The 21,839-nt window shown below is 39.3% G+C and overlaps 3 protein-coding genes across 8 annotated transcripts; 1 reads left to right on the forward strand and 2 right to left on the reverse strand.

The window, feature by feature from the left end:
- Positions 1-459: 459 nt before the first annotated feature.
- On the reverse strand, positions 460-6,988 carry pms2 (PMS1 homolog 2, mismatch repair system component). Its single transcript, XM_085284039.1, has 16 exons — positions 6,940-6,988; positions 5,759-5,815; positions 5,519-5,658; positions 5,323-5,409; positions 5,135-5,237; positions 4,866-5,049; positions 4,107-4,274; positions 3,856-3,953; positions 3,668-3,767; positions 3,502-3,586; positions 3,266-3,418; positions 1,902-2,772; positions 1,650-1,817; positions 1,456-1,556; positions 1,189-1,358; positions 460-816 (listed from the first exon to the last, which is right to left on the reverse strand). Exons 2-16 carry the CDS (start codon positions 5,770-5,772, stop codon positions 673-675), a joined length of 2,586 nt encoding a protein of 861 aa, XP_085140165.1. The 5' UTR covers positions 5,773-5,815; positions 6,940-6,988; the 3' UTR covers positions 460-672.
- Positions 6,017-21,816, forward strand: eif2ak1 (eukaryotic translation initiation factor 2-alpha kinase 1). 5 transcript variants are annotated; one of them, XM_085284041.1, is made up of 16 exons: positions 6,017-6,096; positions 6,640-6,800; positions 10,774-10,941; positions 11,066-11,202; positions 11,361-11,395; positions 11,482-11,584; positions 11,733-11,813; positions 11,906-11,999; positions 12,097-12,145; positions 16,413-16,794; positions 17,244-17,352; positions 17,510-17,616; positions 20,695-20,809; positions 20,900-20,979; positions 21,154-21,387; positions 21,550-21,816. In XM_085284041.1, exons 1-16 carry the CDS (start codon positions 6,083-6,085, stop codon positions 21,673-21,675), a joined length of 1,995 nt encoding a protein of 664 aa, XP_085140167.1. In that variant the 5' UTR covers positions 6,017-6,082; the 3' UTR covers positions 21,676-21,816. The 5 variants fall into 5 exon arrangements, with proteins under 5 accessions (XP_085140167.1, XP_085140168.1, XP_085140171.1 ...); XM_085284042.1 differs by having other exon boundaries at positions 11,485-11,584; XM_085284045.1 differs by lacking the exon at positions 6,017-6,096 and adding an exon at positions 10,585-10,656 and having other exon boundaries at positions 6,196-6,800; positions 11,485-11,584.
- On the reverse strand, positions 17,590-20,748 carry LOC146568179 (ankyrin repeat domain-containing protein 61-like). Of its 2 annotated transcripts, XM_085284050.1 has the most exons (6): positions 19,689-20,748; positions 19,404-19,498; positions 19,058-19,229; positions 18,683-18,883; positions 18,064-18,348; positions 17,590-17,949 (listed from the first exon to the last, which is right to left on the reverse strand). In XM_085284050.1, exons 1-6 carry the CDS (start codon positions 19,869-19,871, stop codon positions 17,743-17,745), a joined length of 1,143 nt encoding a protein of 380 aa, XP_085140176.1. In that variant the 5' UTR covers positions 19,872-20,748; the 3' UTR covers positions 17,590-17,742. The 2 variants fall into 2 exon arrangements, with proteins under 2 accessions (XP_085140176.1, XP_085140175.1); XM_085284049.1 differs by having other exon boundaries at positions 17,590-18,348.
- Positions 21,817-21,839: the final 23 nt, after the last annotated feature.

Consider the following 21,839-nt stretch of genomic DNA (forward strand, 5'->3'; position numbering starts at 1 on the left):
TATTTACGATAACCTTAATAAAAGGCATTTTGTGAGCGCAAATAAGTAAATAATAAAACATATTTTCCAGATACAGCAGTCGGACACTTTCAAGCGTCATTAAACACTCATTATGGATTTCAAAGTAATGGAAAATACATTATTTCCATTGTTAAATTACTTCTGCTAATCTTAAATCGGCATTTGCTACTGGAAATTTAGATAGTCTGATGTGTATAACGTTTACAAATCCAGTGGCTGATAAAACGATCCCAAATCTTGTGGTCCTAAAGTGACGATATTTACAGATCGTTTGCTTTTCTGCATTTGCCTTCAGTAATTTTACCACTCAGGTGTGAATCTAGGTTGACCTCACTCCAGTAGCAGACCCATTCAGTCAACACAACACAATGCAAACCTGTAAATAAATGATTTAAAGTAACAGAGACAGAATACATATATTTTTCCAGTATCTTTTTTTATTGTTCTGTGTAGTGTATATTAAAATAAAAAAATATAATATGTAATATACATTTTTAAAATCTAAACACAACTAAACATGACATTAAATCAATAACAAACCATTTAACTCTACAATATACCATAAGAGTGGTTTGACAGAAGTAATCTGGAGTGAGGACACATTTGAGTTATCTTAAATCAGTTACTCCAACAGTTCCTTCCTTTGCAGACTCAGTATTGTGAGATGACGTCCAGGTTAGCGAGGTGCCTCATGGTTGGCCTGCCGTGAGGACAGTTCCATGGATGCTCGAGCTCCCCCATGTGAACCACGAGCTTCTTCATCTCATTAACACTCAGAGCAGTGCCGATCATCACCTGATGAGCAGAAAATGTATCAAAAAGCATTTTTAAAATAATGTTATGCAATTTCCCTATAATGACATTTTTAAAAGATCTTAGATAACTACAAATTACTAGCATTACTAACAGGGTGTATCATACCATATAGTTTATGTATGTAGCTTTCCAAATCAAGCTTCCTCAAAGATGAATATCATTTCTGAGTCCAAAAAACCGTAATATCACGATGGGCAAAACAATCTAGAAATCGAGACTTCAAAAGTGGACTTTAGAAACCAATAAGTGGCCACGTCCATCCTTTATATACAGTCAATGCTGCAGTCTATGACTATCCAGTCAAAACTTGAGTGAGCACTTAAAAACAACGTCACAGTGATATAAACTCACAGATTTCCGACAAGCTCTGGAGGCGAACATCTGCCTGACTCTGGATGGTCGACACATAACCCCTGGACTGTCGCTCAGCATGAAGATCAGTTCTTCGATGTCTGATGGACCGAATGTCCAGTTTTTACTGGTGGGCAGTGAGACCAACTTCACTCTCTCCATCACCTGAGCTGCAGTCCCCAAAAAATAAACAACAAATATAAGCTTCATATTTGTAACTGTCAAAATAATCAGATCACTTTTAATCCCTGGTGCAAATTGTATTACCGTCCTCATCAATCAGAAATTCAAAGCCATTGCCCTTGAAAATCTCGATGTTCTCTATGAGTACGTTCTCACTGACTGCAGTGAGGTGAAGTTTTTGTGGGCTGCAAACGGAAAAAGAAAATAAATAAAAACATACTCGGATTGCCATTGGAAACATTCCAAACACGGTTTTACTCAGTGATTTACACTCTTACACAATGAGCTTCTGCCCTTGGAGTACGGTGTGCCGCTGTAGCATCTCAAAGTTGTACTTCTCATCTGTGGCATGCTGATCAATCATGAAAAGGTCCGACTTGAGTTTTGTGATAATGAAGCCCAGGTTAAACTGACCGATGATCTCCATTTCTTTAAACATTTCTTTACTGAAGGGATTAAAAACATTTTTCTTTTAATTATTTGTTTGAAAATTGCACACCGACAGTTAAGTCCATACCTCTAAAATCTACCTGATCTCCTTCTTGAGCTCTTCTTCTGCACTCTGGTTTTCTCCTGGATTGATCTTGGCTCTGAAGCGTCTGTACAGCAGCTCTTCCCCGGCCCTTTGTTTCTGCTGGTCATGTAACCTCCTCATCTTCTTTGCAAGCTCTGCTAAAGAGAACTGAAGATGCACAGTCCTCCTCTGCAGGGAGACTGGAGCATCCACTGTCAAGGGAGGTTTCTCACCAGCGTTTGAAAAAGTGCTGGATTCTTCTTCTGAAGGGAAATGTGGATCGTCTTTCCTGGCCCTCTTGGCCTCTGGACTGACAGCAGAGTCCTCATAAGGAGTGCATGCTTCAGTCTCTAACTCTGGATCTTCAGGAACAGTGTGAATGTTGCCTGATGTCTCTTTAAAAGTTTCATTATTAACACTCGTTCTGTCCACTTTTGGAGGACTGGACTCCAGGTCAGAACACTGAATATCGGGTTTTGCTTCAGCTGTGTTACAACTGGACCCAGCACTGTCTTTTTGAGAATCAGTGTCCTCGCAGGACATCACTCGGTACCTAAACCCATCTAGCACCGACTTCCCTGCCGACGAGCATTTATCCAGCTGTCTTGTGTATTTTAATGGAGATTTTAAACTTGAGTTGCAGGAAGTTTTTACAGGATCCTTAAAAAAAGACTGCAGTGTTTTCTGTGTTGTGCCACTGCCGGAAGCTTTTTCCTTACTCGACTTCCCAGAACTGGAACTGTAATGACTTGAAAAAGCAGCTTTTAGGCCGGCCAGATTCAGGGATGACTTTGGGCTCAGAATAACAGATTCGGTGTCCTCCTCACGTTCTGCCTTGTTCTCGTTAGACAAGACAGTTCGGCAAGGTTCAGATGTTGATGTTGCATCTATGAAGAAGCACAGAAACAAAATGAAACTTTTAAGAACAGCTAATAAAAATACCATTCATTGGAAAAGGGATAATTAAATACTGAACACAAAATGTGCTGATTTGATTAAACCTGGCAGGGTCCATATGCCTATGATATCCCATGAAGTAACTGTACATTATTGTCTTGGTAGGACATTTCTGAAAATAATATATGAATCCATGCTTCATTTGATAATACTTTGTAATACTTTATGGACTTCTCCCATAAAGTAAACAGATTTTGTAAAAAGATTCTACACGTGGCCATGCATTATTAGAAGATAAATACTATGTAGCTCTCATGCTCCCACACTTAATTAACTCATAACCATGGCGTTATTTCCTCCTTCCCTTACATTACTAACCAGTGAGCGCAAGGACAAATATTCCTAAAAACCTCTCAGTGTTGCTATTTTACCGTATTATTAATGTAAAGATATGAGGGTCTACATGTAAAGGTGTATTCTTACTGGTGCTGGGTGCAGGTGTATAGTTCAGGCTGATCTTATTGACTCCACCCTCATATATGGCGACGAGAGAGGTCTTCAGAATAGCCAACAGGAGTTTCTCCTCCTGAAGGAAAATCTGTCGCTTGTCCGGGGTTACATTCACATCCACACACTCTGAAAACACAACGCACATGCACTCAGGGAAATCAAACGGGTTCCATAAATTACATCAGCTTGATTAATCCCCATTTTCTCACCTGAAGCAACAGCTACGTTCAAGGCAACAAATGGATACTGATGTCTGTTGTACATGTGATACACTTCGTTTACGAGTTTGGTCACCTGCAGGGTGGGAATAACCAGAGTTCAGGCAGGAATGATGAATTCTGACACCTCCTCATAAAGCCACTCAGCAGGAATTACCTTCAGGGGGTCACAAGGCCGACTGTTAATGAAAAAGAACTGCCTGTCTGTGGTGCTTCTCCCAACACCGTGGTCACCTTGAGACACAAAACCTGTGATCCTGTCAAAAGCAAACAAAATAATAATAATTACAAAAAAGAAAATAATAACAAGAATTGTGCAAAAAGGTCTTCCTATAAAACACTCACGAGAAAAGCTGTTTGGGTAGATCTGCACCCTTGAGTCCATATTCTTCAATAACATTTTCAGTGGGAGAAACTTGCTGGAAAGGTAGAAGACTCTGCAGCTGCAAGATGTACAGCCAGCACATAATCACAGAAAAAAAAATTAATATGAAATAAAACATTTAGCAAGCATTTAGCAAGGACGCTTTTTGACAAGCCTCTTTTATGAAGTATCAGGCCAGTGGCTTTGTTGTTATTAGCAACAGCATATTAACCTGCTTTGGTCCAAATATGGCTCCAATGTTGTCTCTCATACTTTGGCTGCCAGTAGTGCTGAGGACTGTGCTGCGCTTTCCCTGCCCATTTTGGTTGGAGCAGGTAATGCGCACTCCTGTAGAAATGATACAGTAGGACTGCAGCACATGTATCATTTTGGCATACTCCTAAAAACACAGAACAAGATAATAGCCGTTATTAAGGTCTGTTGACATTGTTGATCTAATTTGTTACTTTAAAGTTAAACTTGGCATAGAAAATACCCACTCTTGCCGCCGCCTCTCATCTAGGACAACTCCAGAGTAGAACAAAGCCCAGGAAACTGGCTCTGGAGCCCGAGTTGTATGTTGAGGCGAACCAGCCCATCTCAGAGATGTGACCTACCACGTACCACAAGCTAGTTTTGAAAGCCACGGATCAACACACCAGGACCTTGTCCCTGATCACCGCTCACCGCACTGGGACTGGCTCACGGGTGGAACCCTGGTAACCCTGAGTTTTTAACCCTTGATTTTTTTTGGACTTCATAGGGGTTGTTAGAATCGCTCTTTGTCTGGCTCCTCACCCAGGACCAATTTGCCTTGGGAGACCCTACCAGGGACAAACTGCCCCTGACAACATAACTCCTGGGATCACCGGAACGCACAAACCCCTCCACCGCGATAAGGTGGCGATTCACAGAGGGGGCACCTGAAGCCCACTTTTGGAAAACTCAGTATGTGAAGAAAGACAATGAAAGAGACGACTGAATGCCCGACCTTCTTAATATTGCGTTGAAACTCCTTGTGTCGAACAGGCAGGGTGGAAAAGAGCTGCTGCAGGCTGACCGTGGTGCCCTGTTGCCGAGGATGAGGGGTCCTCTGCACTAGGTGGCCTTTGTGGTCAAAAACCAACTTTGTGCCCACCTGGCTGGACTCGTGGCAGGTAATGACACTTAAGTCACTACAATAAGGAGCAAGAGCAAATTTTAGCTGGCAAATAATTTAGTTTTATATCTAAAATTACCGCAGAACGTGAAATACTTTACCTCAGAGCACATAAAGAGCTCAGGGCTTCACCTCTGAAGCCAAATGTTTCCACGTGGATGAGGTCAGAGAAATCCCTCAGCTTTGATGTGTGATGCTTCAGTGCTGTGGAACACACAGATGATTTCTTCTTAACAAACAAGCACAGGCAGATATTGTCTAATTACACAGATACAAAGGTGACACTTACTCAGTCCTTCAAAGTTGGCCTCCTCAACACCTTTGCCATTGTCTGCCACCTCCACTTGTTCAGCTCCACTCTCCTTCAGCTTGACATCTGCAGCATGCAAACATGTGCTACATTAAACTATATCTAACAATGCAAAACAGTATTATTAGGCAAACGGGACTCTATCGAAAAATACTTTGGGTAAATATTTAATTACCAATGTTGGTGGCTCCTGCATCAATGCTATTCTCCACCAGCTCTTTGACAGCAGTGGCCAAAGTCAGCACCACCTGTCCTGAGCAAATCTGATGCACCGAGTGCTTATCAATAGCTCTGATGGCCCCGGCAGGTTCAGAGCTGCAGCAAAGAAAAGCAATGTTGAATTCCAGTGTACAAGGTAACAAAAGTTTAAAAAACACAAATATATGCATATGAACAAATGCTCTCGCTAGCTTACCATGCATCAGACATCTTCGAAGAGTGGAGTGACTTGAGAGTTTAAATTTGTTTTTTTCTGTAAAACACCGAATAGTTAGTCCCTGCCGTCCCTTCTGTCAAATAGTATCATTGGCACTGCTTGCCAGTACATCCACTACCCGACACCATGCTGTAAACACAAACCTAAAGCAAGTCCCGCGCGAACTGCGCAGATTGCTCGCGAGCGTCACGTGTGCGCAGAACAGCGCAGCTTCCTATTAAAAGCAGCAAAACAGTAATATAATGAGTGCGTAAGAACACAGCCTCAAAAATAAATACAATAGTAGCAAAAAAAGTAAAATAAATGGCACTGTTAGAGTAAGTATTTTCAAAGCTGTTGCCTAAAGCTTAGTATTATTTCATCACCAAACCGACTCCGTAACGTGTCAGGGCGAATGTGCAATTATCCAGTTTTTAAAAACGAAAAGACGACTTTTTAACTACAGGGACCACCTCAGTGTCTTGACTTTTTAGTTTCATATTTTTCAAATGCGCTTATGTTAATTTTACTTTAAGTTTTTATTTTATTTAATTTTTTTATTTTACAAAAACATAGATTAAATAGAATAAATAAGTTAACCTTTTGGCTTAATACGCTTATTGTCAGACGGTCCCTGTAAGGCTGGGGAACGCAAAACATGGCTGTCCATTGACATGGTGAACCTTATGGCATTTTTCATACAGCTTTTCGGACTTTTCTGCCGTTGTACATTTTCACAAACTGGGATTTAACGTAGAGTTTGACTCATCTTATTGCAGACATGGGGCAGCTTTTTTATTTTTATTTTTTGTCGGGCAGCGTGGTGAATTAAGCGTTTTATTTTGCCATGTCATCGTTATTTCCCGTACTAAAATGTACAGCTCACCGTCCGACAACGGACTCGTGCAGTCGGAGGAATGTTCTGGCAGCAGCGGCCTTTTGCTTCGGCATAACCGTAAACCCAGCTGGAGGCAGGAGGCAGACAGTATCGTTAGCCTGCTAAACTTGGCGACTGAAGAGGACGACGAAGTCCAGTTTGACAGTAAGCAGATTTTCGTTGCTGTGTTTTACAACTGCTAAACTCAAAGGTTTTGTTTACACCGGTGTCAACCAAACGTCCGTGACGGTTGTCCACATTGATTGAGTGAAATGTGAGTTTTGGAGTTGTCGAAAGTCCACACCTGCATTTTTACTTATGTAATATAGCAGGGGCGTAGCTAAGAAGTTAAGAGTCCGTGTGACAAGCCATCCTCTGAGAGACCGTTTATTTTAACTGCATGAACAATTTTAAGGATCAGCTTTAGTCTTCAGCAGAGGCGGAGCCAGACATTTGAAACACCCGGGGCTTAGCCCTAAAGGGTAGTATGCATGTGGTATTTTTTTTTTTTTTTTTTTTTTGGGGGGGGGGGGGGGGTTAGAAATGACTGAAAGATTAATAGGCTCTGTTTTGAGTTTTGTTCAAAAAAGAATGACTTCATATAGGGAAAAATATATATCACATGTGCAGGACATCTTAAACTAGTTTTTTAATTAAGCAGCAAGGCAGAACAAAGTCGGGGCTGTATCAAGACACAGGGACTAAACCCCAATTCAACCAGGCAGAACTGATCCTGAATTAAAACAGGACTACAACAGTTCAAAATCAGGACTACTGAGGACTTAACCAAGACAGAACCAGAATCAGAACTAGATGATAGTAGCACTAAAAATCATCATAGACCTGCACTACACTTATTTTTTTTAATTCTACCAAAGTACAATATTTAGATTGAGAAAAGTTTATATAATTATTTATCCTTGTTGTGCGAACAAGCCTGCATAACTTAATAAATATAGAATTTGAAAAATAGCAAACCTAAAAAGAAACACTAGGTACGAGATACATGAGGACCTATGATACGGTGATACTTTTGACAAATGACCATTTGACTAACATGTGTGTCTCACCTGCTCTTGTTCATCTCTGTTCTGTCCTCATTCTCCATCTCCCTCTCTGTTCCTCTCTCTCCCCCTTTGTGCTGACAATCATCAAATATACAGTTGAAACCACATATTTATGTACTGTTCAGATCAAAACACAAACACTTTTTAATTGTAACATCAAATCGGACTAAATGTTTATTTTTTTAGATTGATAAATATAAAAAACATATTTGTTAACTTTAAGAGTAAAGAGAGAAACTATCTGTATTTCTTAATTGCAAATGGCACCAAATTGTATTCAAACTGAGCCACACTTATGGAGCTCCACAGTTCTTTTCCTGGTGTTTTGGTTGACATCTCTTGATTTTCCCATTTCAAAAAAACAGGCTCTGTGTTTTGCCTTATATGCATCCACAGCTGTGCCACCAGTTTACTCACATGGACTCTACTAACCTATCAGAAGCTTCTTCAGCTCAGAATGGAATCGTCTGGAGTTTTCTTATTAATTAACAATAAACTTAGTGTATATGTACTCCTAAATTTGATCAAAGTGATAAAAAATAGACAGCTCTGTCTCTCTTTATTCTGACATTTAACTAATTCAAAAGATATTTCAATATTTATCTAAAACAAAAGTTTACTCTAAATTGATGTTGTACAGTAAAAATGTTTTATGTTTTCTCCCTAAAGTCTATGTAAATATCTGGTTACAAATGTGAATATCCTGCTGTGTACTGAAATCCCTCTTGTCTTGCATAGAAATATACTGAACAACATACAAAGCATAATATATAAAATAACATTTACCTGAGTTTTTTCTTTGAAAGAAGCCTCTAATGTCCATTCTTATATTTCAGTACATAACTGAAACCGATTTAGTCGGGGAGGGTAAGAACTGAAAATATGAAATAAACACACGTAAGCTAAGACTCTAAAAAAAATAGCATTTGTTCGGCTTTTCATTTCGCCATTTGTTGATTCACTTGAAGAGCGAGTAACGTAATATTGGTCAAGTGATCAGTTTGATATCAATCTTTCGTGATGCACCGTCATATTTACATTATTTGTACGGTATGAATGATTTTCTTTGGTAACTGGTCAAACTTAAGCTCTCCTTAGTATGCCTGGCTCCGTTTCTCCAACAGTGCACACAGGCAGCAGCTGCCCCGCCCCCTCGCTCAGTCACTTAGTGCCTGAGCTCGGCTCATACCAATATCAGGGGGGATTCACGCACAGTCGTAAATTCCCACAGTGTGCACTATGTGCTTCGAATATTGTGTGTACTTTTTGTTTTATACAGTTGTCAGCCAGGCATCTAACTATGAAAAAATTACACTCCAAAAGACCCCGGGCTTCTGACAAAACAACCCGGGCTTAAGCCCAGTAAGCCACCCCCACGCTCCGCCCCTGGTCTTCAGCCTCAGCCTCCAGTCATGATATCGTGCACAGTACCCTCCAATAAGTATTAATTGAATATGGTGCTTGCAAGCATATTCAATCTTTTCACCTTTGCAAAACCCATTTGAGCTGGGTATGCATTAAAATGTTAACTTAAAAAGCAATCTCATTAGTTGGATGACGTATTGTAGTATCCATTGTTTGAGTTTCCTTTTACTTGAAGCAATCAAAGTAGCATGAATTAGTACAGACATTAAAAAATAATACAAACACTCCCTTTATTGTGGATAGCTGGTACCCAGCCAGATCCACTTATACTTAAGTATAGTGGCAGCTGTCCTGTTTAAGGCATGTTTAGAGTGAAATGAATTCTGTTAAATGCTACCATTTACCTCAGTGATTGTATTAGATTTAGGATTTGAAATAAACTTCAGTGAATGTGGCCAAAAGAAGAAGCTACCGTAGCTTTATAACTTTTGCTGATTTTGATTGCATGTAAGCTTCCTCTACTTTTGCTGTCTTCATCCTGCACTCTCTCCTTCTCACCCTCTCTATCCTCCTCCCTCAGGCTTTGTGCTGTCACCAAAATGTAAATGTGACAGTGAAACAAAATGTACAACAACAACAATAAAAGCAGGATTTACATCGTTTTATGATAGTATTCTAATTGAATATAGGCTTCCACTGCCCGTTGATAGCTAACATCCTTCTGGCTTGCTCTGGAGTGCTGTTGTGCTGTAAACAAATAATGAAGCCCAATTCAAGCAGAATGGGAATAAAATAAACTACACTGGCTCCTTGGCTGGCATAAAGCGATATGGCAGTAGACTTATGGACAGCTAATAATCTTTAGCGCTCTAGCCTACATCGGCTAAGGTTTGTGATGCTATTTAGAGAATTTGGTGATGAAAATTAGGGGTGCTGGTGCTTGTCCCCCCACCAGAAAGGCTCCAAACCCTTTGAAATACACTCGTATATATTTGTGTGTTTGAGGTCTCATTTATGTTTTGGGTTTTGAGGTATGTGCGGCTGAAATGCCTGACTGAATTAAAGCAACCATACCTATTTATGCATGGCCTATCCCTTTAGTTCTTAGTGTCACAGAGAGAAATAATAGTCTTTACATGTGAATTTACTCCATAGAGCCTTCAAATAAAGTGAGTCACAAAGAGGCAGGTCTAGCCTGACCTTCCTCCTTTACATAAACAGGATTTAAAATACACCTGGTTAATGTTTGCTTCACACGTCAGGCCCTCCCTGTGTACGAATTCTGCAATATTATAAAATGAGAGTGACGACGGAGACCATGCAAAGACCCCTACATGCACATCTTCTCCTAAGCTCAGTCATTTTGTGCGATAGGTGGAGGGGGGCCTGTGTCCACTGGATATGGCAGATAAGCATTACTGTTGTGCACACCCCCTTATGCATAAACAAGATGAGCAAATTTTTTCTTGAAGTTGAATCATTAGTGTAGCTCTGAGGCCTTAATATTGCACCGAAAGGGTTTTCACACAGAAGAATGGATATAGGAGAAAGAAACATTGTAGAAATTATAGCAAAAGTTATTGAAGAAGGTAAGACAGCTGTGTCAGAAATCTACTCTGTGAACTTTACAGAACAGTCAGCTGCTTTCACAAGTGCTTATTTGATCTCATTTTCAGTGTTTTTCTTTCTTTTTGTCCTATGTTTAGCTTCAGACACAGACGATAACCGTGAGGTGTTGATGGCTGGTAGGCATTATCCGTCAATCCAAGAGTTTGCCTCAGCCATCCCCAACCACCTTCTCCTCGGGTCTTTGCTCGAGCACCTGTGCTTTGTTTACGAGAGCAATCCAGCTCGCTCACGCATGCTGTTTAAAGGTAGCCATCGAGATCCTATACTAAGAACTGACATTTAGTTAGAAGAGAAATCCAAATACAGTTCATGTTTAGCATTTGGTTCATGTGTCACATAGGTTTAAGTATTTTATTGCTCCTCTCACAGTCATAGGTCAGCGTTTAGCTGCCATGAATCTCCTTTCACCTCTGGCAATAAGTGATGAATTCAGCACCGTCAGACTCCAGCATAACCGGGCCTTCACCGAGCTGCTTAATGCTGCCAGCTCCTCACTCTACCCTCAGGTAAGTGGATCTGTTGCCAGCACCTACACTGCGTGCTTGGAGTCAGTATGTTAGTTTTAATCAACATTTTTGAGCAAATTCTGTACTTTGATAAACCTTCTTTGCCGCCTGCTGTGTCAAAGAGTGATCATTGTGATTATCCTCGTCTTGGTTTGCAGGGCCTCGGAACAAACGCACACAATCCTTCTCTAAGGTAAATTGTATTTGGATTTTTTTCTGATGCATGTGTTCAAAAGCATATTTCAGTACATTTTTAAGGAAGCCTGTTTGTGCCTTAAGCAGACCTAAGGAGGGACTGTTTCAAGCGCAGACATCACGGTATCTCAGTGAGTTCGAAGAAATCTGTAGACTTGGGAAAGGATCATATGGAAACGTATTTAAGGTATATATAATTTTTGTGACATTCTTTAAGAAACTCTTCTAAACTTTTCATTTTTCCTCACAATTTCATTGTACATGTACAATGACAAGAAAGGTCTATTCTGTTCTAAAACTGGATTTGAGTTAAATCATTGTGTTATTGTTGATAGGTTATGAACAAATTGGATGGACAGTATTATGCGATGAAGAAAATTCTCATCAAAAAAGTTTCAAAGGAAGACTGTATGAAGGTAAGCCTTCTGAGCTGTGCTCATTAGAACACTTATGTAACTTAAATACAGAGATATGAAGTACCCGCTTTAACTTGTTTTACTTGCTGTAGGTCCTTAGGGAGGTCAAAATGTTGTCCAGCTTGCAGCATGTAAATGTTGTGGGCTATCACACCGCATGGATGGAACATGTCCAGCCTGCAGCATGTGAGTATTTCAACTCTGTCCTGCACATGTTTGCTTGGAAGAAATGCATGATGGGACCGCTGATGGAGACTTTGTGTGTAAACTGTCTTTGTTGCAGATCCTGAGTCAAACTTGCCTGCACTAGAATCTGCTGGACGACAAGACAGGTAGGCAGTGTGATTATTATCCGTTTTGGCTTTGTGATTTATTAGGTTGTTGATAATTACAGTGTTACTATTATTCTCATTTATGGGCTCAAATTTTCGTTTCGAGGGTGTGCTAGAATAGATTTGCAGGCGTTAATCTTCAGATGGTACACAGATACAGCATTACTTCTCACCTTATGTGTGCAATGCTGTTTGTTTGCTCCCTTCCTGAATCCCTAATGTGTTCCGACTGGTCAGTTGGCACGATATTTCCACAGTATAACGGTTTAACGTTTTCCTAACAACAAAGGATTCCTGGTTTTAATCCTAGGAGGAGACACAAATGCCATGGGTGGGTGTGCTAAATTAGATGCTGAGCTACCCATTGTAACCCTTTAGGGACTAGCCAAAAGTAACTTTTTGTCAGTGGTTACTAAAAAGACAACAATTTAAAATAAGCAGAAAGGTTTCCTCTTGCTTCTAATGTCCTCTCTGTGCAGTTTTTATACAATTTTTAAAAAACCTAACAAAACAAAAAAACAGCACTTATGTAATCTTTAGCTGATTGTATTAATAGTTATTTTTTCAGACCACATTACTGTTATATTAAGGGTTTTAGTTATGAGCAGCAAATTGGCACATGATTTGGAACATGGCTTCTGGTTTAAATTTGTCTCAGTGAGCCAAGTTTGTTTGACTGTTTCATTTTTATGTTGTCTGTGAACAGAAACAGAAAAATCTACCTGTATAAATGAGAACAGATTTATTGGGAATATTGCTTGACTAAAATTTTGTTACCGGTAGTGTGAACAAAGGCATATGGGAGAGAAGCAAACCTAATGTTAACCATATTACTGTCACACTTTCCTCCTCTTGTTGGAACGTTGCCATCTGGATTTAGTTGACTCAGGTGCTTAAAGTAGCTACCAAGTAGGCATCTTGCCAATGTGTTACATAGTAGCATAGGTAACAGAAGAAAAGACTGGATTACAAACCAGGTATTTAAGGCAGTTCAGTAGCATTGTTTTGTGTGCGAGTAAATAACTCCATTTGTGGCCTATGTAAATGTTTTACAAGTATAGGCTATACAAATTATGAACGGCATTATTAAACTCTCTGGGGAAATGTCATTTTTTTCATTATTTCACAAGTGTTGTTAAACAGAGAAATTGTCCCACCATGGTGTCTCTCTCTGTGGGGATTGTGTTCTTTATAATGTGTGCCTCTCCCTTCTTTCTTGAAACATAATCAGCATCTCTGAGGTTGTCCTTAGCATACTTCAGTCTGACTTGTAGGTGTCTCTAATGCAGAAGTTGAGTTTTTCTTGGGCTGCAACCTCATAGTCCATTCCTGTGTATGGCTCTATTGGATTACTTCTTTTTTTTTTTTTTTTGACACTGTAATTTTTATTGATAGTTTTGTCACAGTTTAAACATAGACATGTATTGCATTACAGGAGAAATAACCATGCAAGCACACAGTCAAAACAAACAGAACTAAAGCGAACAAAAGGTGTGGGTGCCGATTCTAATCAACTACCGTATGCATGCCTGCCTTTACTCCGCAGCATACATACTCCAGCTTATATACGTACTTTTATACGGGCATGCATCAATAGATCTACAGAGTCATAGACCTTAAATGTTTTGTTCGTTCATTAATTTTCCTTGGTGCCATATAATGTCCACTTCTCCCACTTAGCAACGAAAATATCTTCCTTTAATCTGAGAATGTAAGTCATTTTTTCCATTGCATAGATTTCTCCAACAATATTTAACCAGTCTTTTGATGAAGGCGGATCCAGTTTGTACCAGTTTCTTGTTATAGCTTTCTTTGCAGCTATCAATAGGATTTTTGTCAAATACAAGTCGTCGTACAGAACATACTCTCTAATATTCCCAAGATATACAGTTTTAAAATTGTGTGGTAATTGATAGCCCAAGATATTGCCTATTACAAGAGTCACGTTCTTCCAAAAATTATGCAGTTTCAGGCACTCCCAAAACACGTGCGTATGGTGTGCTTCCATGTTACCACATCTTCTCCAGCATGGCAAACTGTCTTGAGTCTTTTTACTTTTGATTTTTGGTGTAATAAAGAATCGAGTAAGGTGTTTCCACCCAAATTCTCTCCAGCATCTTGAGTTAGTCGTTGTGTTCTGGGTTTCACACATATCTAACCATTCCTCAGTTGAGATATCAGTTTTTATTTCCTGCTCCCATTTCTTTTTTATGTATTCAGTTGATGTTGCCGTGTTCTCTCTTAGATTTTTATATAGTACAGAAATCTCCTTGAATTGGAGGCCCTATTGGATTACTTCTTGAAGTCTACCATTCCCGACATGGCTAAGTCATTCATTGGTGTCTTGGCAGTTGTTTTGGGGTCTTTAGACACGTCTCCCTCTAGTTTTCTTTCCACAGTCTTTGAGATCTTTCACTTTCTACCTCTACCAGGCTCGTTCTTTACTGTGTGACTCTCCTTATATTTCTTGGTGATGCTTTTCACTCCAGTTCTTGATGCTTCAAAATGCTGTGATAATTTTGTATAGCCATCTCCTTATTGGTAAGCATCAACAATTCTTTTCTCAAGTCTAAACTGATTTTATTTGTCTTTGGCATAATGCTTTCTCATGTGACAGCTAAAACTCTTGCTGAAGTTTTAACTGTGTAAATTAGAAGATAACCCTTAGATTTAACTTGATTTTACAAGCTTTGAGTATTACAGAGTTACATCATTGCACAGCAATGGTTTGTGCTATGGCTCAATAAAAAGGTCAGTTTTTCAGGAGTCTGATAATGTTGTTTTCTTTTTCTTTTTTTTCTGAAAGAAATCTGGATTTTGTAAATGGTTTTCTTGGGAACACATACATTATGTATGTTTATCCTAGAAACCCTATGTTGATTTCTTTATGTACTAGGTTTCTGACTTGTTGTGTTTAAAAGCATTTGGGAAAATTTTGACAAAACTAATAATTTTCTCCTGCTTTTGTAAAATTACCTTGAAGTGGAACACTTTGGATGAATTGCTGACTTCAATTCAGAGCACAAGTAACATTATTCTTGATTATGTGTAGAAATACCATTAAAGGTGGGCTATTTATTGCAGGTCTTGGCATAAAGTCTGTGTGACTAGTGAACAGTGTTGGTCAAGTTACTTGAAAAAAGTAATCAGTAACTAATTACTGATTACTTCCCCAAAAAAGTAATCCCGTTACTTTACTGACTACTTATTTTCAAAAGTAATTAATTACTTAGTTACTTTTTAAAAACACGATTTACAACCTGAATAGGTGATAAAGCGATAGATCTTTCAGCCCAATTCTACTTTTTCTACATAATCCATCATACAAAATGTAATCAAATGGAAAAGTCCCTTTTTAAAACTTGTTTTATTCGTTTTAATCTTTTAACTTTATGCATCAAGCAAAAATGTAATTATATGCAACATTCTCTGACTGGAAGAAATTTGTTTAATATTTAAACCTATTTTCTGCACATTCCAGCACATAAAAAGTGTTTACACTCAGTCTTTCAAATAGATGCAAGTAAAACACAGCAGAGAATAAATAAAATCAAAGACTAGCGGTCCTTTTGCTCTATTTTCACCTGTAAAGCAGGAGCGGGGTACGCGGAGGTTTACCCTGGTGCAGGTGTGCCGCAGCGGTCAGTGGAAGGATACGGCAGTTTCTCTGTGAATTTCCCATTACGTGGTAGCGCACTCGGAGCTTGCTTGGAAGCTCACTCACATGTACTGTACCAATGTACCTGCACATGTGATGTGACAATAAAAGTGATTTGATTTGATTTGATTTGAAGTTTAGGGGTTTTTTTTCGCTGTAAAAAGAAGTTTTCTTCCCACGCACAACGGACACTAATGTTTTTGTCACTTTTTATCAAACTTAAAGTAAGGTCAGTACTTCCACGCTTTAAATGCTGCACGCTCATACTCTCTCCAGTACTCGATATATGATCCACTGTTGATCTGCACACAGCTGTTGTCATGAACGTCGCACTCGCTTACGTCACTGTCATGAGACATTCTCGCAAAAAAAAATCACGGTTGTAGTAACGCAGTAATGCAGCGTTCCTACGGGAAAGTAACGGTAATCTAATTACCGTTTTTGCAATAGTAATCCCTTACTTTACTCGTTACTCGAAAAAAGTAATCTGATTACAGTAACTGCCCATCTCTGCTAGTGAATGACTAGATATCTCGAGGCATGTACAGGCAGCACTAGTAATTAGTTTGTGAACTTGCACTAAGTCTGTCTCGACTCTTTCATTTACAGCCTTGATGAAAGTGGGGAGAAGAACAGCAGCAGTTCCTCTATAGTTTTTCAGAGCCACAGTCAAACACCCGCAGAGACTGCTTCAAGTGCCAAAGTACCTCAGAGAGACCCGCAGCCTATAAAAGCCTTAGTTCCCACCCAGGAGGGACAGGTGGTGTGTCCCAAGACGATGCGTCGCATCCCAGAGAACTATGTCCCTTGCGTTTTTCTGGGACAGCAAGGTCCCATTAAGGCCTCCAAGTGTCCTGCCATGGGTTGGGACGCTTCAGCAGTTTTGGATGAGGAGTCCAGTAGGAGTAGCATGGAACTAAACAACAACTCCTGCATTGACAAGGAGTGTCATCAGTGGACTGAGAAGCGTCCAACGAGGCCTTCTAAAGAGGTAGGTGATTTAAAAAAACAACAACAAAAAACCCAAACTTTCTTGGATTTAAAAAAGCTAATTAAACTAATTTCAGATACTGAGGTAAGTGTATGTAGAAGTCATAAGTTCAGGCTTCAGACTGATCTAAATTATAATATTTATAATTATTTTATTTTTATAATTTTTCACAGTTTTCACACGGATGTCAGTGAGATTGAATATCAGTAATATGATCATCTCCAGCACACTGCTCTCGAACAGTGCATTCCTATCAGAGAATAAACTGAAAGGGTATACCTAGTTTAAGATAATTTTATATAGGCTTGCAAAGCAACGCTAGTAAAGCCCATAAATTATAATAAATAATAGACATGAAGGTGGAAATGAGCAATAGGAGTTTTTTCTTTTTCTTTATTGCAAAAAAGAAAAGCAGAGGATGTAACTTTTCTGTTATGGCATATCTGCAGGTGCACTTCCACCTGATGCTTTATATCCAGATGCAACTATGTGAGCGCTCCCTAAAAGACTGGATCTCTGAGAGGAACGCCAAGCCCAAAGAGGAACAAATCTCAAGATGTAATTTCTCAGTTATACATCCATGTTTATTTCAGATTACTTACAGCCCAGAGCTTCATGTTGCTTATAATATATGCAGATAATATTTTTAGGGGTATTCTGAGATAGAAAATCTTTTTGGGGGAGGAGAATAAATAGATGTATTTTCTGTTTTCAGGTCCTTATGCCTGTATTGATACTGAACACACGCTCAGACTGCTAAGACACATACTTGAAGGTGTGGAGTACATTCACTCCAATGGAATCATGCACAGGGACCTGAAGGTATGATTTCTCTTTTCTTTCTTTCATCCACACCTCTGTTACTTTAAGGTTAGTCAGCGGTTTGATGCAAAAGTTTAAAGTCAGGTGGAGTTTGAACTGGTGTCAGGTTGGAGTAATATGAAATTATTATTTTACATATTCCTGTTCACTGTCTGTCACAAAGGAGATGTTGTGTACATTCTCCCAATGGTTGAAGATAAATTTGTACAGCTTGTCAGGAAGGATTTTCCTCGTTTCTTCTTTCTTGCCTCTGACGTGTGTTAGATAAATGTCACTCTTACAAATATCCTGAAGTCTCCTTGGCTGTCGAGTTAGGTTCATGAGGTAGTCTCTCTGTTTAAAGAAACATGGTTTTGTTAAGGTTAAGGGCAGGTGGCCTTTTTGGTTGTAGACAGTAAGCGGTGAGGTCAGGCTGAGGAGCTTCACTAGCAGAGAAACATTTCTCACATTAGGCATGTTGTTCAGGAAAAGGTACAGACAGTTCTCCCCTGCTTCGCTTAGCTTATACATGCTAGCTCCGTAGCTCAGCAGCAGGTCTACGAGCTCCTCGTTTCCCATGCTACATGCCTCGTGTAAAGGTGTCATGCCAGCGTTGTTCACTGCATTGGGCTCCGCGCCTTGTTCGAGCAGCTCAGTGATGCTGCTAATGGCGTCTTCTGGGGTTTTAGTGGTCTTTGTAGCCATTGCCACAGCAGCGAGGTGTAGAGGGGTGTTCCCAGTGTGCTGCACTCCCTATTAAAAAGAATAATACAGACTTGTTGAAGGACACAAGATATTTCAACAGTGTTGAGAGCAGAAAGGTTAAAGGAAAACTGAATCACATGCTGCCATTGTGCATCTTTACAAACTTGATCCATGCTTTTGGATGGGAAGGGGCTTTTTATAACCACAGCATATATAATTGAGTGAGTATGTAATTAAGATTGTAAGTAAATATTTAATTAATGATAAGTTGGTGTTGACAGTTATAATTAACTTTTCCTATGTCTTATTATCCATAAAGCACAGTTGATTAAAAAAACAAACAAACATAATACTGAATATCAAATTCTCAAACAATACAAACCATGTTAACATTTGCGCCATGCCTGAGCAGACTGGCAATAATATTCTTATGCAGTATCCCAGCAGCCATATGCAGAGGTGCCATCCCACTGCCATCCACAGCATTAACATCGGCACCATAGCACGCCAGTATTTGGACAGCAGATAGTGCTCTGTAGCGTACTGATATGTGAAGAGCTGTCTGGTGGCCTTTTCTCTCCACCTACAGATGAACCACAATTTAACCAGTATTTATCTTAAAGCAGAATTTACTTCCACAGACTTATTACAGTATGCTGACTTTGACGTTGTTGGTAGCCCTTTTGCATGTTGAACATCAAAGTTAGGAGATTGTAAGAAGCAGCTAGACATCTATTTGCCTACATGGAAAACTCACCTTAGCATTGATGTTTACACCATGGTCACAGAGGAGCCTTAAACAGGCCTCTGCCTTTGTACACACACCGATCACTTTAGTCTGGAACTTGGAATCTGGTTTTTGGGACGTATTCAGGATGCTTGGCCAACCAATTATCACCAAGTGCAGCGGGGTTCGACCAAGCATATCTCTGTGACAGAGGTAAAGGTGAAGACATGGAGAACAGAAGACTTTTAACAGAAAGTACATTATTTTTCTTGTTCTCAACCCCCTATAAAATAATTGTATGATGATCAAATGCTTCAGGAAGTATTAGGTGATTCTACCTGAGTTAGATGTCAGGTTTTAGTGCTTACATCCATACCTCAATTCAGTGTCTGCTCCTGCAGACAGAAGACTCTGCATGCTTTGGATTTTTCTGTAAGAGGCAGCCAGGTGAAGGGGAAGAATAGCAAAGCCCTACCGGGAAAAACGAGTGAAGAAGAAATGGAATAATCATAAATTTAAGTTTCTTGTTTGCCTATAAACAGTTGACATTTATTTGCTATCAAAGTTGTTTTCTTTCTTTGTTTCTGTGAAGTGAGACTTGCTTGCAAGCATAAAAAGATCCTTGCAGTATTTTATAAGATGGTAGCATTGTTGCATTTACCTTGCAGAAGGCTTCTTTATATACTTTGCCTTGTGGCTCAATGAGGAAATTGCTCCCATGTTTCTCAATCAAGTCTTCAATGCGTTGCAAGTCCTCTTCCATGACTGCTGTGTAATATTCATTGCTGTGAATTTTGCTAATGCTACCTCTCTTATCCAAACACTCCTTGTGCTCCTCCAGCATGGTCAAGTGCTGCAAATTCACTGATGTTTTTCATAGAAAGACATCAGGAAGCAATACTTTACGGAAGGGAAGTCGAAAGCTACTTCTGTTTTCTGTGGTTGGTGTTTTTCTAACTTTGATGTGCAGCCTTCCTGTCTGAACTGATAACTTGTTGCTGCACTCGGGGCCAATTTTGGGGGCTTGCTGCATCCGTTCCTGCAACTAACTGTGTTTGCATCACATAGTTACCTTTTATTTACCTGTACTTAAAGTTAAATCTTGATGACTGTGGGGGGATGAAATTGAAAAACAATTGACCATGTTTGGTTACCTTCAATTTTATTTTCATATTTTTACTTTCTCATTTTATTTTTCCATTTTAAGTTATCTTTAGCTAGACTGAGCAAGTGCCGCAGTTGTCTAGCAATCTCATAAATCAGTAAGTTCAGGGAAATAAATGGGGAGAAAATGTAGGTGAAGTCACTACAAATAACGTAAATAAAAAAATGAATACAATTGAAAAGTAATGGAAAAAACAAAATACAGTATAAATAGTCCCATTATTAAAAATATGCTTTCTATTGCATTTAATTGCTTATTTATATATTCTTTTTGTTCACTGGGACAGACTGGATTAATTATTCAATGTATTTTCCCATCAGAGCCTTTATGTGGAAAAAAATTTAAGAAAAAATATTGCACATTTTATGTAAAGTTAGATTCTCTCAAATCATAAGAATGTTTAGTTTTTGTCTTTATTGTATTGCAGATTTCACATAAAAGAATCTGTGTCCTTAGTGACATATGGAACTTAATTATAACCTTTTTTTTTTTCTCCCCACAGCCAAGGAACATTTTTCTTCACGGCCATGATTGTCATGTTCGGATTGGGGACTTTGGTTTGGCCTGCAGGGACATCATAGCGGATGGACTCAAAAGCAACACTTCTCCTTACAGCGGTAAGAGTTTACCCACATAACATGGCATGTTTCAGAACCACCAGTAGATGGCAGCGTTTGCTATTTAATGACATTTCTGGTGTTTTCAAGATTGCAGCCATACTTCAGGTGTTGGCACATTTGTGTATGCTGCACCAGAACAACTGAAGGGCTCCAATTATAATTCAAAGGTAATGGACTGCCTTACTTATTAATAATTCATGTTTTCTTTTCATGTAAAAATCATTCTGAAGTGTTAGCAATTTATGATTAGAAATGGTAACATTTTATTAGAATTAATTATTTTTTTCTGTTGTCTTTTAACAACTGTGCTGAACATGAATCTTCATTTGCTGCTCACTCAGTCTGACATGTACAGCATCGGAGTGCTGGCTCTCGAGCTATTCCAGCCTTTTGGTACCGAAATGGAGCGGGTCCGGACACTTGGGGACCTGAGGGAAGGGAAAATCCCTGACTCGTTCTGCCACAGATGGCCAGTTCTGACAAAATACATCATGAATCTCACAGATAAAGAACCCAGTGTTCGTCCCACAGCCAGCCAGCTTCTACAGAGTGAACTCTTCTGCAGTAAAGACAAGGTATGGTGTAATTAAAAGACTATTTCTTTCTTTACTTAAGGAAACAAAGTAAATAAAAGTTACTCGTGTAAAGAGTGGATTATGTTTTACTGTTTGAAGTTGTTGAGGTTTTTGTTTTCATAATAATTCCAATCCAGTTTTAAGAATATTCCTCACCCTCAGGTGATCCACGGTTTGCAGAGGAGGGTTGAAGAGCAGGAAGAAGAGATCATGCAGCTGAGGAGACGGATCACTCAGCTCCAGACTTCACAACTCACAGTTAATTTCTCTGAGCTGGAAAACACCTGAGCCTTTGAGGAAAAAAAAAAAAAGTTGCTAGCTTAGTGCAAATTAGTGTGTTTGTATGTTTGAATATTTAAGTGTGTCTCATGCATCTGGATTGCAAATACTTTTCTTCATTGAGCAGTTTAATAAAAATTATTTCTAATATATTCGGCAGAGTTTCTGCAAAG

Source organism: Mchenga conophoros, linkage group LG8 (assembly GCF_057382185.1).
Source record: "Mchenga conophoros isolate Kocher_MC1m ecotype Shallow Benthic linkage group LG8, M_conophoros_male_GT1.1, whole genome shotgun sequence".
NCBI lineage: Eukaryota > Metazoa > Chordata > Actinopteri > Cichliformes > Cichlidae > Mchenga > Mchenga conophoros.

Excerpts from the sequence above, each read along its gene's own strand:
- pms2 (XM_085284039.1), bottom strand. Across the intron at positions 1,818-1,901 it reads GAGCTCAAGAAGGAGATCAG|TAAAGAAATGTTTAAAGAAA; the intron begins GTAGATTTTAGA and ends TAATCCCTTCAG. Across the intron at positions 1,359-1,455 it reads ATTTCTGATTGATGAGGACG|CTCAGGTGATGGAGAGAGTG; the intron begins GTAATACAATTT and ends TGGGGACTGCAG.
- eif2ak1 (XM_085284045.1), top strand. The coding sequence starts at position 6,632 with ATGTACAGCTCACCGTCCGACAACGGACTCGTGCAGTCGGAGGAATGT. Across the intron at positions 6,801-10,584 it reads CGACGAAGTCCAGTTTGACA|GGTTTTCACACAGAAGAATG; the intron begins GTAAGCAGATTT and ends TTGCACCGAAAG. Across the intron at positions 12,000-12,096 it reads ACATGTCCAGCCTGCAGCAT|ATCCTGAGTCAAACTTGCCT; the intron begins GTGAGTATTTCA and ends TCTTTGTTGCAG.
- LOC146568179 (XM_085284049.1), bottom strand. The coding sequence starts at position 19,871 with ATGCTGGAGGAGCACAAGGAGTGTTTGGATAAGAGAGGTAGCATTAGC. Across the intron at positions 19,230-19,403 it reads GGAGCAGACACTGAATTGAG|AGATATGCTTGGTCGAACCC; the intron begins GTATGGATGTAA and ends CCTCTGTCACAG. Across the intron at positions 18,884-19,057 it reads GTGTAAACATCAATGCTAAG|GTGGAGAGAAAAGGCCACCA; the intron begins GTGAGTTTTCCA and ends GTTCATCTGTAG.